This window comes from Balaenoptera ricei, chromosome 17 (genome assembly GCF_028023285.1).
Source record: "Balaenoptera ricei isolate mBalRic1 chromosome 17, mBalRic1.hap2, whole genome shotgun sequence".
NCBI classification, from domain to species: domain Eukaryota; kingdom Metazoa; phylum Chordata; class Mammalia; order Artiodactyla; family Balaenopteridae; genus Balaenoptera; species Balaenoptera ricei.
The window spans coordinates 51,404,362-51,418,063 of NC_082655.1; the positions used below are offsets into that span (position 1 = coordinate 51,404,362).

The 13,702-nt window shown below is 33.5% G+C and overlaps 1 protein-coding gene across 5 annotated transcripts in view; it reads left to right on the forward strand.

Moving 5' to 3' along the window:
* The window catches only part of MMP16 (matrix metallopeptidase 16), a 336,548-nt gene that overhangs the window by 156,998 nt on the left and 165,848 nt on the right, over nt 1–13,702 (forward strand). For all 5 annotated transcript variants that reach the window (XM_059901702.1, XM_059901703.1, XM_059901700.1 and 2 more), the window contains one exon: nt 7,573–7,695. In XM_059901702.1, coding sequence (XP_059757685.1) covers nt 7,573–7,695 — 123 coding nt within the window. The remainder of the gene's footprint in view (nt 1–7,572; nt 7,696–13,702) is intronic.

Here is a 13,702-nt window from a genome sequence, read left to right on the forward strand (position 1 = left end):
CATTGTCATTCATACTAGAAACCCTGCTTCATACTAGAAGCAGCTTCATTTGCTTCCTGTCTGTTTTTTCCACTGATGTATCCCCAGTCTTGGGGTATTGTTGCTCAGGGTACTCAGCTCAAATTATGTACCATTTTTGTAAGTATAATCCCTATAATCATGCTACTTAAGCAATTCTCTGTGCTTCTGTAATATTAAATGAATGTGTGGTAACAATCCATGCTGAAATTGCATTCTATTATTTTACATAGTCAAATTATAATGTATGAATTTTTTCATCTAAGTCTTATTACATAAAATATGTAGTAAAATTAGAGACCTAGAATTATTAATCAGTATTGAAATAATGTCTTAGGATTCATTTTCAGATGCCATAAACATTTATCTAATTTTAGACTCTTGTTGAAATCAATTGTTTTTAAATTAAGTAATTATATTCTTTTTTGGAAGACAGACATTTGATGGATTCAATCTATAATTCTTGGGTAATTAAAAGTAATGATGCCAATTATAATAATCCTTATATTACATTGAAGAAATTAATCATTTTCAAGCAACAAATTTGGTTATTACCTTAAGTGGCATATTATATAGCTTTTGAATTAATTAACATTGGTATTGGAGAGATAGTAGTGGTAAATACTTATACCGTCCCCACCCAAAATGAGCTAATTATCATATGTTGCAATGGTTCTTTTAAATTATTGGTTACTTAGCTAATTTTAGTAAGCAAGCTCACTTAAATTCCTTAATAAGTGAATTAATCTATGTTATGCATAAAAATGCAGTATTTTGCAAGGACGGAAAAGGATAACAAGGCAATAATAAGAATGAGTTTAATATGTTTTTATAATATTAATAGTAAGTATTTTAAAATTTTAGTTTATCTTTTTATGTGTGCACAATGTTATGCCCTGAAGCGTACTTGATGGGATTTGTAAGGTGATCTTTCTTTTTGTTTTTATCTCTCTCTCTTTCTTTCTCTCTCTCCATATATATATGTGTGTGTGTGTACGTGTGTGTGTATATACATACAAACATATATACATTTGTGCATATATACTGGATGATCTTAGTAATTCTGTTTAATTTATTTAAATCATGCCCAGAAATTTGTCTTAATTAAAAATTATTTTAAGACTGAATAAGTAGCTTTATTCAAAGAATTATTATGAAACTGTAGTGATATTTGAACTCCTGATTTTGGAATTCAAGTATTTATTTAGATATATCAAGAACTACAAGCTTTTTGGTTTACTTATCCAGATGTTCTATGATTTTTTTTCTTTAGTCTAAATTATCAAGTTAAGACTCTTCATTTTCAATTTGGATATAAAAGATAGATCCATCAGTAATTAAAGATTTTTCTTTGTTATTTTTTAACATAACAATAATACTCAAAGCTATAACATTATAGCATGGGTCAATCCACATTTTGGTAGCTACAGAGGGTTGGTTAACAGTTAAATGAGCAGGGTCCTTACAGCCCTGTTCCAAAAGGTAAAAGGTGAGAGGTGAAAGCTTAAGAAAGAGGTAACACTCTAACAGAGCTTTTGTTCACATTGCAGATCATGGAGGCTTAATACACTTATTCTCTGTGCTTGGGTTTTTAAGTACTTTAACTTTGCAGTTTCAGCTTTGGGAATAACATGTGTGTCCATGCAGGCTGTTAATGAGTTGATAGAAAAAAGAAACTCTGGACCAAAGTGAGCTATCAGCCTATCTACATTTTGAGCCCTAAGTTAATTTACTTTGAAAAATCTTCTTCATGATTATTGAACTTGAATACAAGCAAAGCCTAAGGAGTTTTAATGTAATAAATATAAGCATATTTTAAAATTTCTAGAAAGATTTCTTGGGACAACTATAATCATAGGTATTACTCTTACCTTTCATTAGAACTTGGAAAAGTTTGGAAGATAGAAACCTGTTTAATATATTATGCTGATGAATATTTTTCTAAGATTACTAATGCATAAGGCACAAAATATATATTTTTGAGTATTTTTTCCCTTGGTAAAGGTAGATATATGTACACAGGGCCACTGTGTGGCACAGCCCCAACCCCAAAGGGTGGCATTCCCATCTTATTCTGTTGGGGAGCTGCTTTCCTGCGGCCCCGCTATAGGGGCATCAGGGGCATGGACTACAACTTGAAGGAGCCTGTTGGAGTCATGCAATGGGTAGCCCTATATGTTTGACATGAATGCCCAAATAATTAATTTCTTTTTTAACTGAAGCTAATGGATACTGTTTCCTATATGGTGGCTTTTAACATTACTGCAAACTTCCTTAGTAGATTATGGTTACTTTATTTACATAAAACAGAGTATGTGTCTGTTGGCATATTTGTTATCAAAATACTAGGAATATCCCTGTCTTGAATAACAAAGTGCTTTATGTCAACATACAAGTCAAAGTGAACTGAAAAATGTAGAAACATAGATATCTGTATGCTGCTGCTGCTGCTTCTACTACTACTAGTATAACTACTTCCTGATATTTTAAAAATAATATTAAGTATTATAAGTTAATAATAATAGCAGTTACTATCTGCCAGGACCTGTTCTAAGTATTTCACATGATTTAAATAATTTAATCCTCACATTAACTCAATAATAGTACAATCATTTCATTTTATAGAAGAGGAAACTAAGGAATAGAAAGAAACAGTAGACTAACTAATAGCACAGGGCTTGTGAGTCAGTGAACCTGGATGGGAACCCTGGCAGTCTGGCTCTAGGATCCCTGCTTCCAACTTTTATAATGTAACTCCTCACAAGAGAACTGATTTTTAGATATTTTTCATTTTTAAATTGAGTTAATTTAAACAAAGACATTAATGATCCACCAAACTAGTTTAAAAATGCTCTGTATTCTAAACAGTTAAACCAATACTGAATATCAGTATTATATTTATGAAAATTGGGGTGGTGCCGTGACTTACAACTTGAAATTACAAAATGTCTCTCTTGCAGCTCACTGGCCCACCCCCCCAGCCCAGTGCTCATTGCCCATGTCTTTGTTTGCTTTGGAATGTCAACTTAAAATTCTTAGCAAATGAGTCAGTAAAGAAGCACAGGTATATGAGTGTGTGTTGACACACTGAAAAGAGAAGTGTTTTAGCAACGATACTTTCACAAAAAAGTACGACTTGACAATAACACACACACACACACACACACATACACTTCAACACCTTTCCTTTTCATATGATGTAGTTATTACCTTGGGTGAGACAATCAATCAATTTCACGCAAAAGTAAAATTGCACTCTTTACTTCTGCACTCTTGTGTATAGGTAAATATGGGGTTTATCAAATTGATACATGAATGGAACTAACATTTTGGTGCATGATAACTAGAAATGAACTGCCAGACTCTACCTGAATAACAACATTAACATGCCAATTTTACATTTAGTATTAGACAGCATTTAATTCATTGATGAGTTCTAGTAAACACTGACCATTTTTTTTTAAATTATTTATTTATTTTTGGCTGTGTTGGGTCTTTGTTTCTGTGCGAGGGCTTTTCTCTAGTTGCGGCAAGCAGGGGCCACTCTTCATCGCAGTGCGCAGGCCTCTCACTATTGCGGCCTCTCTTGTTGCAGAGCACAGGCTCCAGATGCGCAGGCTCAGTAGTTGTGGCTCACTGGCCTAGTTGCTCCGCAGCTTGTGGGATCTTGCCAGACCAGGGCTCGAACCCGTGTGCCCTGCATTGGCAGGCAGATTCTCAACCACTGCGCCACCAGGGAAGCCCAACACTGACCATTCTTGATATCACTGAGAACTTTAAAAATTGTTAAGAGAAAGAAACACATGCTTATAAAATTAAAGAACAAACGTTTGGAATCACATAAAAATCCCAAGGACAGATTTAATTCAGATACTGTGTGTCATATTCAGTGTCACGATGTGCTCTGATCATATTTTTGGGATTTTACATATTTTGATAATTAATACCTGCTAATATCTCTGTGCCAGAATATTTGGGTACATATATCGGTGAAGTTAACATAGAGTTATCTTGACCAACCCTCATTAAGTGTTCTTTGAATTAAATTACTAGTTTATATTACATTATGCCTGTTCTTATGTTTATTTCTTACACTTAAGTCATCTACATTATGATTTAATTTTATATAAAGTTTCACACAACATCTCTGCATAGTAAGCATTTGTTCAAGGCGCAGAGCTGTAAGAGTTACAAAGTCCTCAAGAAACATATAGGATAGTGGGGGAGATCGGTATGTGCAAAAACAATACATGAAGACGGTTTGCTTCATGTTCTTCACTGGAAGCTTCACTGGACACCGGTCCCATACAAGGCTCTCTGGCTTGACTCGCAGGTTAGTAGAAGACAGAGACAGAGATGTACACATTGTAATATACACTATAATACATGCTGTGTTGAGATGGTAAACTGTACCTGTGGGAGTTGAATAATGAGGAGGATTAGGATTGTCACTGTAAACAAGGAGGTAAAAGTATTCCAGACAGAGGTCACTGTAAACAAAGGCAGAAAGAGGTTTGGTTCTGTAGGAACTTGTGTGGATCTTGGGAAGCAGGGAGATGGGGGGCATCCTGGCTAAGTATGCCTGAGTAAGATTCTGTCTATAAAAGCATTTCATACTTAGAACATGTAGTAAACACATCAGTGTTTTGAAAAGATTTATCTTTAGGAGTGAGAAGGCACTGGTTAGAGTGAAAGATACAGAGAAGTTTTAGAGGCAGAAGAGACTACATCATGATTGATTGGATGTGAAGAGACATCAGTGGAAGATGTTACCTGGATACCTGGCTTAGGCATTAGAAAGGCTTTGGGCTGAGAAAAGGTATCAGAAGAATTGGTACAAGTTTGGAGCTGAAAAATCATAATTTTAAATTACATGTAAAATTAGAAATGATGACAAGATAGCTAGATGGAGATGTGAGAACACTTAACTAATTATATTGTATTATTATTATTTTTTTTATCATGAATGTCTTACATGAGACTGGGAGCTCAGCAAGAGCCCCTTGCCTTATCTTTTTATACACACTTTTTTTTTTTCATATATCTCTTAGCGTATTATAAAAGCTTAAAAATATTGTAAGATAAATGGATCAGGATAGAATGAGTAAATATATAAACAAATAGTTGGAACATAAGAAAAAATTATATGAAATGGGCAAAAGCTGAATAAATGCATAAGGAATTTAGCAGAGATATGTTTCAGCATAAGAATCTAATACTCATCCCTAAAACCCCTGTCCTTTGGAAGATGCAATGTTTCATTTAGAAAACTTTTACTAGGTCCAACATATGCACAACTTAAAATGGAAATTTACATTAATAAATTTAAATGTTTTCAATGGCTGTCTTCATCTTTTAACTTTATGTATTGTTAAAGTAATTTTAGAGAATATATCCTCATTGAAAACATATTTCCTCTAATAATGTATCAGGATAAATACAAATTGTCAAATTTTATCCCACTATCCATTTCAAAATTATTTCTTTCCCTAGAGTGTTTACTTCAATATTTTCTTTAGCTAACTGTAAATGTAATCACATCCACATTAAGTAAATTTAGTCATATTTAATAATTATTTGTTCTCACAGCACTTTCAGGGAGATGTCAGAATAAGTATTTGGTTAAGAAATATTATAATTTTTGTTGAGAGTATGATTAATGAAATACCCATTGATAAAAGCCACTTAAATTATCATTAATTAATTAATATTAACCATTAATGCTTAATATTTATTAGTTGAATATGTATCTAGATCTTACAGAATATAATAAAAATATGTTTTCATTAAAAAATGTCCCTATCCACCTATTTATTAAACCTCTTTTAAATTCTAGGGGTTGTACAGGTACAGGGAGTATGTAGATCCCCTGCCCCTTAGTGTTTTACAGTCTAGTGAAATATATATCAAATTTAATGATTTAGAGCAGGGGTCCCCAACCCCCCAGGCCACAGACTGTTAGGAACAGAGCCACACAGCAGGAGGTGAGCAGTGGCTTTCAAACGAAGCTTCATCTGCCGCTCCCCATTGCTCCCTATCACTCGCATTACCACCTGAACCATACCCCCCACCGTGGAAAAATTGTCTTCCGTGAAACCAGTCCCTGGTGCCACAAAAGGTTGGGGACTGCTAATTCAGAGTGTCTTGGGAGTTTTAGTTAAAAGTAAAAGGTCTCAATTCTTGGCTCCAGAGACTTCAGTTCCATAGGTCTGAATAGCTTTCTAGGCATTAGCATTTACAAGACATCTCATTTGGTTTGGAGACTTTAATAAAGGGAAAGAGTGATTTCCTGAAGTAACTCTACAATGCATCATAAACTAGGATGGAGTTTAAGTCTGTTAACTGCAATGTCTACATTTTTACTGGTAGCAGAATAAAAAAGGAGAAACATACAATGCTTATCAGAAAAGTGTTGTCTTTCTTAAAAAGTAAAAGTCATGCTTTCATTGTTGCATGATGTTATTCTTATGTTTATAAAAGCTAGTTAGCTGATTTATCCCTGTAACATGTAAACTATTTCAGTCATTTTCATGAAATGGACATCTTTAGACAGTCATCTCTGCAGTCAATTATTTTCCATTTAAAGAATATAGAAATTTTTGATGAAATATAACAAAAATTGATTCTTTTGCTCATTTCCACTTTCTGAAGCATGTAACGCCACGAAGATTCTGCTTTAGTTCTGTAATTGTTAAATTAAATGGGCTAATGGATGATAAAGCCATTTTGAGTCACTAAAGAAAAACTAATAAAAATCATGTCAATCTTTCTCCTTAGATAAGAAACAAGACTGCATAGAAAACATGACAATGGTCAAATGAGACTCTCTAGAAAAAAATTTAGACAACTGTCTATATAAATATTAAAAATCAATAAATCAAAACCAGCATTTTATTTTCCCAATGTTAATATTTAAATTTTATTGGTGTCATACTAAACATTATATTCAGAAAAAAATTTCTTAAGCAGTGAATTCAGTTACTATTAAAGGTTCAAAGAGAATGGCTGTTATTTGAAAATTGGGGTAATGCTTAAAGTGTAAAGAAGAAAAAAGTGGAGAAAGGCAAATGTTATTCTAAACAACAATTTCCTTCTATTTAAGCTAGAAGAGAGTAGCATATATCTTCTTGCTTCCTGGAGTTTAGGTCATGTAATAGATTTTTTTAATTGTTGAATGTTAAAGCTGAAAGAGACCTTAGTGATAATTTATTTTTAAAAGTCTCATTTTCTGAATGAGACTTTCCCAAGGTCATGGATCTGTTAACAGCAGATTCTAGTTAGAAGCATCAGAATACCTTAGTTTACAGTTAGCTCAAAATGAATTAGAGAGAAAAATTATCTAAAGGATATGAGTTATAAACTAGTGATTCTTGATCATTCCGGAAAAAAATATGCTTTCTACAATACTTAGATTCAAATTGCAAGAAAACTGACAAAATTCTCCTTTATGTTTTCCTGTTTTTATTACCACTGCCATAACTTCTCAATGGATTTCTTTTTGAAATTAATGATTAGGGTTGTTGGTAAATAACTGGAAAATATTGCTTTTTGCAGCTGGATGAAGAAGCCTCGATGTGGTGTACCTGACCAGACAAGAGGTAGCTCCAAATTTAATATTCGTCGAAAGCGGTATGCGTTAACAGGACAGAAGTGGCAGCACAAACACATCACTTACAGGTATAATAGCTAATGATGAATTACTGTTTCTTTTCAATTTTTCAAAACTATGTACTTTGACATTTTGTTTGAGATCTTATGCACATTGACTACATGGTAACATATAGTGATGTAATGTTAACATAAAAAAAACAAAACTTGCAATTGAGAAGAGAATAAATTGTCCATTTGGAGACCCTGTAGACAGACATTTCTTGAAACACTTTTGTAAACTAGATCTTCCAGCTTCTTGAATGAATGCTAATATTCTGAAAGACTTTCAGATGAGTATTCTAACACACAACATTCTTTAGCAAGTATTCATAATCTAAAAAATTATAAAATAATAAAGTATATAAATAGCTGCAATTTAAACAATATATCTTTGAATTATTAATTATCTTTTGGTATCAGAGCAACCATTTAACTTTCTATCATTTTAGCAACAATGCAAATGGATCATCCTTTCTTGTCTTCAATGAAGCATGCTTAAGGGATGAGAGTATCTTCCAATCTGGAGTGGCAATTGCTGCTAGTTCATATTCATTCATTAACTAATTGAACAATGTTTTATTGAGTACCAGTTTGGACAAAGAACAGTGCTAGGTACTGGGGATATAACAATAAATAAAGCATAGGGATTCCATCCATCCTCATGGAATTTACAGTCATGTGGAGAAGTTTAACAATCATATAAATGTGATGCCTGTTTTGAAAGAGAAGGAACAGGATGCAAGAGAAATGTAAACCATGGTCATTCAACCCAACTTAGAAAACCAGGGCTGGCCTCCCTTCTGTCTTAAGAGTAATATAGAGTATTAAAGGAAGTTCTTTATATGATCACCTTAACAGATACAGAAATGCGTTCAAGAAAATTTAACCTCCATTTATGATAACTAGGAATCAAAGCAAAGAAAGATACTTAATCAGAAAAATGGCATCTACAAAAACAAAAATTACAGCTTCATTATGTATTTCACATATAATATGACCACTGTAACATGAGGTGTTGGGAAAAAATATCGTTAAGTGAAACAACAAAAAATACCTGCTATCTCTACCTCCATCCAATAACATTGTTCAACTACTTATAGTTGTAAGGTAATAAAAGATATAAGCCTCTGTAAAGAAATAAAACTATCTTTTATAGTCACAGTTGTATCACTTTCTAACAAAACACCCAGAATAAGCTCTAGATAATTTTTCAGAAATAATAAAAGAATATATCCAGCTTTAAAAATAATTAGTAGATTTTATTTTTAGAGCAATTTTAGGTTTACAGAAAAGTTGAGCAGATAGTATGAGTAGTTCTCACTGCACCCCCCCTCCCTCCAGTATACACACTCACATAGTTTCTCCCAGTATTAAGATCTTAATTAGTATTAGATATTTGTTACAATTGTTGAGCCAGTATTGCTCTATTACTGACTAAAATCGATAGTTTACACCAGAGTTCACTCTTTGTGTTGTAGTTTTATGGATTTTGACAAATGCATAATATCATATAGTATTACAGTATCATACAGAATTAGTTTCACTGCTCTGAAAATCCTTTGTTGTACCTATTCATCTCTCTTCTCCTTAGGACACTACTGATGGTTTTAATGTCTCTATAGTTTTGCCTTTTCTAGAATGTCATATGGTTCGAAACACAGTTTGTAGCCGTTTCAGACTGCTTTCCTTTACTTAATAATATGAATTTATTTCCTCCATGTCTTTTCATGACTTGATAGCTCATTTCTTTTTATTACTGAGCAATATTCCATTGTATGGATGTGTCACAGTTTGCTTACCTGTTCACCTATTGAAGACTTCTTGGTTGCTTCCAGTTTTTGGCAATTATGAGTAAAGCTAGTATAAACATGTGTGGGCTGGTTTTTGTGTGGACATTAATTTTCAACTTATTTGACTAAATACCTGGGAGTATAATTTTGCTGATCATAAGGTAAGACTATGGTTAGCTTTTTAAGAAACTGCCAAACTATCTTCAAAGTGGCTAAACCATTTTGCATTACCACCAACAATGAATGAAAGTTACTGTTGCTCTACAACTTTGTCAGGATTTGGTGTTGTCAGTGTTCTGGATGTATCCATTCTAATAGGTGGTTTCTCAATTTTTTAACTTGCAATTCCCTAATGCCATGTGAAGCTGAGCATATTTTCATATGCTTATTTGCCATCTGCACATCTTCTTTTGTGAGATGACTGTTTAGATCTTTGCACCAACTTTTGAGTTGCTATTTTAAAGGTTCTTTGTATATTTTGGATTACAAGTCTTTTATCAGATATGTTTTCAAATATGTTGTCTCAGTCTGTGGCTTGACATTCCATTCTCTTTTCAGTGTATTTTGCAGAACAGAAGTTTTAATTTTAATAAGGTAGAATTTATCAATTATTTTCTTTTCTATATTGTGCTTTTGGTGTTATATTCAAAAAACATTGCCAAACCGAAGGTCACTTAGAATTTCTCCTATGTTATCTTCTAAAATTTTAATAGTTTGGCATTTACATTTAGGTCAATGATCCATTTTGAGTTTGTTTTGGGGAAAGGTGTAAAATCTATATTCAATTTTTTACATGTGGATGTTCAGTTGTTCCAGCACCACTGGTTGGAAAGACCATCCTTTCTCCGCTACCTTTGATCTTTTGTCAAAGATCAGTTGCCTATGTGCATGGGTAAATTTCTGTGCTCTTTATTCTGCTTCATTGGTCTATGTGTCTATTCATAAACCAATATCACACTTTCTTGATTACTGTGGTTTATAGTAAGTCTTGATATCAGATAGTATCAGTTTTCTGATTTTATTCTTCTTCTTCAGTATTATGTTGTGTTTTCAGAGTCTCTTGCCTTCCCACATAAACTTTAGAATCAGTTTGCCATTACAGGCGTTCCTCAGAGATATTCTGGGTTCAGTTCTAGACCAACAAAATAAAGAGAATATAGCAATCAAGCTCATATAGCAATCAAACAATGTCTTGAATTTTTTGGATTCCCAGTGCATATAAAAGTTGTTTACACTATACTACAGTCTATTAAGTGTGCAGTAGCATTATGTCCAAAAGCACGATGAGCATGCCTTAGTTAAAAGTACTTTATTGATAAAAAATGCTAACCTTCAGCTGTTGATGGCTGCTGACTGCTCAGGGTGGTGGTTGGTGAAAGTCAAGGTGGCTGAGGCAAGTTCTTAAAAGAAGACAACAATGAAGTTTGCCACATTGATTGACTCTTCCTTGTATGAATAATTTATCTCTAACATGCAGCACTGTTTGTAGCATTTACCCACAGTAACACTTTCAAAATTGGAGTCAACTCTCTCAAACCCTGCCACTGTTTTAACAACCAAGTTTATGTCATATTCTAAATGCTGTTGTTTTTTTTTTGTTGTTATGTCAACAATCTTCATAGCATCTTCACCAAGAGTAGATTCCATTTCAAGAAACCACTTTCTTTGCTCATCAGTAAGAACCAACTTCTCATCATTTAAAGTTTTATCACAGGATTGCAGCAATTCAGTCACATCTTTAGGCTCATGTTTCATTTTAATTCTCTTGTTATTTCCACCACATTTGCAGTTACTTCCTCCATTGAAGTCTTGAACCACTCAAAGTCATCCATGAGAATTGGAATCAATTTCTTCCAAACTCCTGTGAATATTGATATTTTATCTCTTTCCATGAATCACAAATGTTCTTAATGGCATAAAGAATGGTGAATCCTTTCCAAAAGATTTTCAGTTTACTTTACCCAAATCCTTCAGAGGAACCACTATCTATGGCAGCTATAGCCTTACAAAATGTATTTCTTAAATAATAAGACTTGAAAGTTAAAATCATTCCTTGTTCCAAGGGCTGCAGAATGGATGTTGTGTTAGTAGGCATGAAAACAACATGAATCTTGTATATCTCCATCACAGCTCTTGGGTGACCAGGTGCATTGTCAATGAGCAGTAATATTTTGAAATAAATCATTTTTCTGAGCACTAGGTCTCAACAGTGGGCTTACAGTGTTCAGTAAACCATGTTGTAAACAGATGTATTGTCATCCAGGCTTTGTTGTTTTACCTATAGAGCACAGGCAGAGTAGTTTTAGCATAATTTTAAGGGGCCGAGGATTTTTGAAATAACAAATGAACATTGGTTTCAACTTAAAGTCACCAGCTGCATTATCCACCAACAAGAGAAGCAGCTTATCCTTTCAAGTTTTGAAGTCAGGCATTAAGTTCTCTTCTCTAGCTATGAATGTCCTAGACAGCATCTTCTTCCAATATAATAAAGCTGTTTCATCTACATTGAAAATTTAATGTTTAGCGTAGCAATCTTTATTAATTATCTTGGCTAGATCTTCTGGATAACTTGCTGCAGCTTCTGTATCAGCACTTGTTGCTTCACCTTGTGCTTTTATGTTATGGAGATGGCTTCTTTCCTTAAACCTCATATACCAACCTCTGTTAGCTTCAAACTTTTCTTCTGCAGCTTCCTTACCTGTCTCAGCCTTCACGCAATTGAAAAGAGTTAGGGCCTTTCTCTGAATTGAGCTTTGGCTTAACGGAATGTTGTGGCTGGTTTGATCTATGTAGACCATTAAAACTTTCTCCATATAAGCAATAAAGCTGTTTGATTTCTTATTATTCACTGGAGTAGCACTTTTAATTTCCCTCAAGAACTTTTCATTTGCTTTCATAGCTTGGTTAACCATTTAGGGCAGAGGTCTAGCTTTTGTCCTATCTCAGCTTTTGACATGCCTTCTAAACTTAATCATTTATTGCTTTTACTTAAAGTGAGAGATGTGTGATTTTCCCCTCACTTGAATACTTAGAGGCCATTGTTAGGTTATTAATTGGTCTAATTTCAATATTGTTTGGCCTCAGGAAATAGGGAGACCCAGTGAGAGAGAGAGCGATAGTGGAATGTCAGGTCAGTGGAGCAGTCAGAACACAGACAACATTTCTTAAGTTCGCTATTTTATGTGGGAGTGGTTCATGTTACCCCAAAACAATTACAGTAGTAACATCAAAGATCACTGATCACAGATCACCATAACAAATATAATAATAATTTAAAAGTTTGAAATATTGCGAGAATTACCAAAATGTGACACAGAGACACAGTGAGCAAATGCTTTTTGAAAAATGGTGCCAATAGACTTCCTCAACATAGGATTGCCACAAACCTTCAATTTATAAATAACACAATATCTGTGAGCCACAATAAAGCAAAGCACAATAAAACAGGTTATGCCGGCACCCATGAAATAATTTAGCAAGATTTTTATTGTGATCGCCTTGAATATACAGATCATTTTGGGGAGAACTGACATCTTAATATTGATTGTTACCATTAATGAACATGAATATTTCCCCATTTGTTTAGGTTTATTTCTTTCCTCAGAATTTTATACTTTTAATCTTATAAATCTTTTGTATATATCTTAGTCCATTTGAACTTCTATAACAAAATACCACGAGTGGCTTATAAACAGCAGAAATTTATTTCTCACAATTCTGGAGGCTGGGAGTCTGAGATCAAGGTGCCAGCATAGTTGGTGCCCTCTTCTAGGTCACAAACTTCTTGGATCCTCACATACATAGCAGAAGGGCTAGAGATATTTGTGGGACACTAATCCCATTCATGAAGGTTCCATCTTCATGATCTAAGGACTTACCAAAGGCCCCATCTCCTAATATTATCATCTTTGTGGGTTAGAATTTTAACATATGAATTTTAGGGGGACGAATATTCTAACCATACTCACATATTTTGGATAGATTTATATCTATCTTTAGATTTATATCTAAAGGATTTCTTTAAACATTTTTTTGTATTATAAGTTGTGTTTTAAATTTCAAATTCTAAATGTTTATTACAGATATATACGATAACAATTGACTTTTGTATATCAATCTTGTATCCTAGAATTTTGCTATAAATCACTCGTTAGTTCAGGATTTTTTTTTTTTTTTTTGGGTCAGTTCATTTATATTTTCTACATAGAAAATCATGTCATCTGAAAACAAGGATAGTTGTTGTT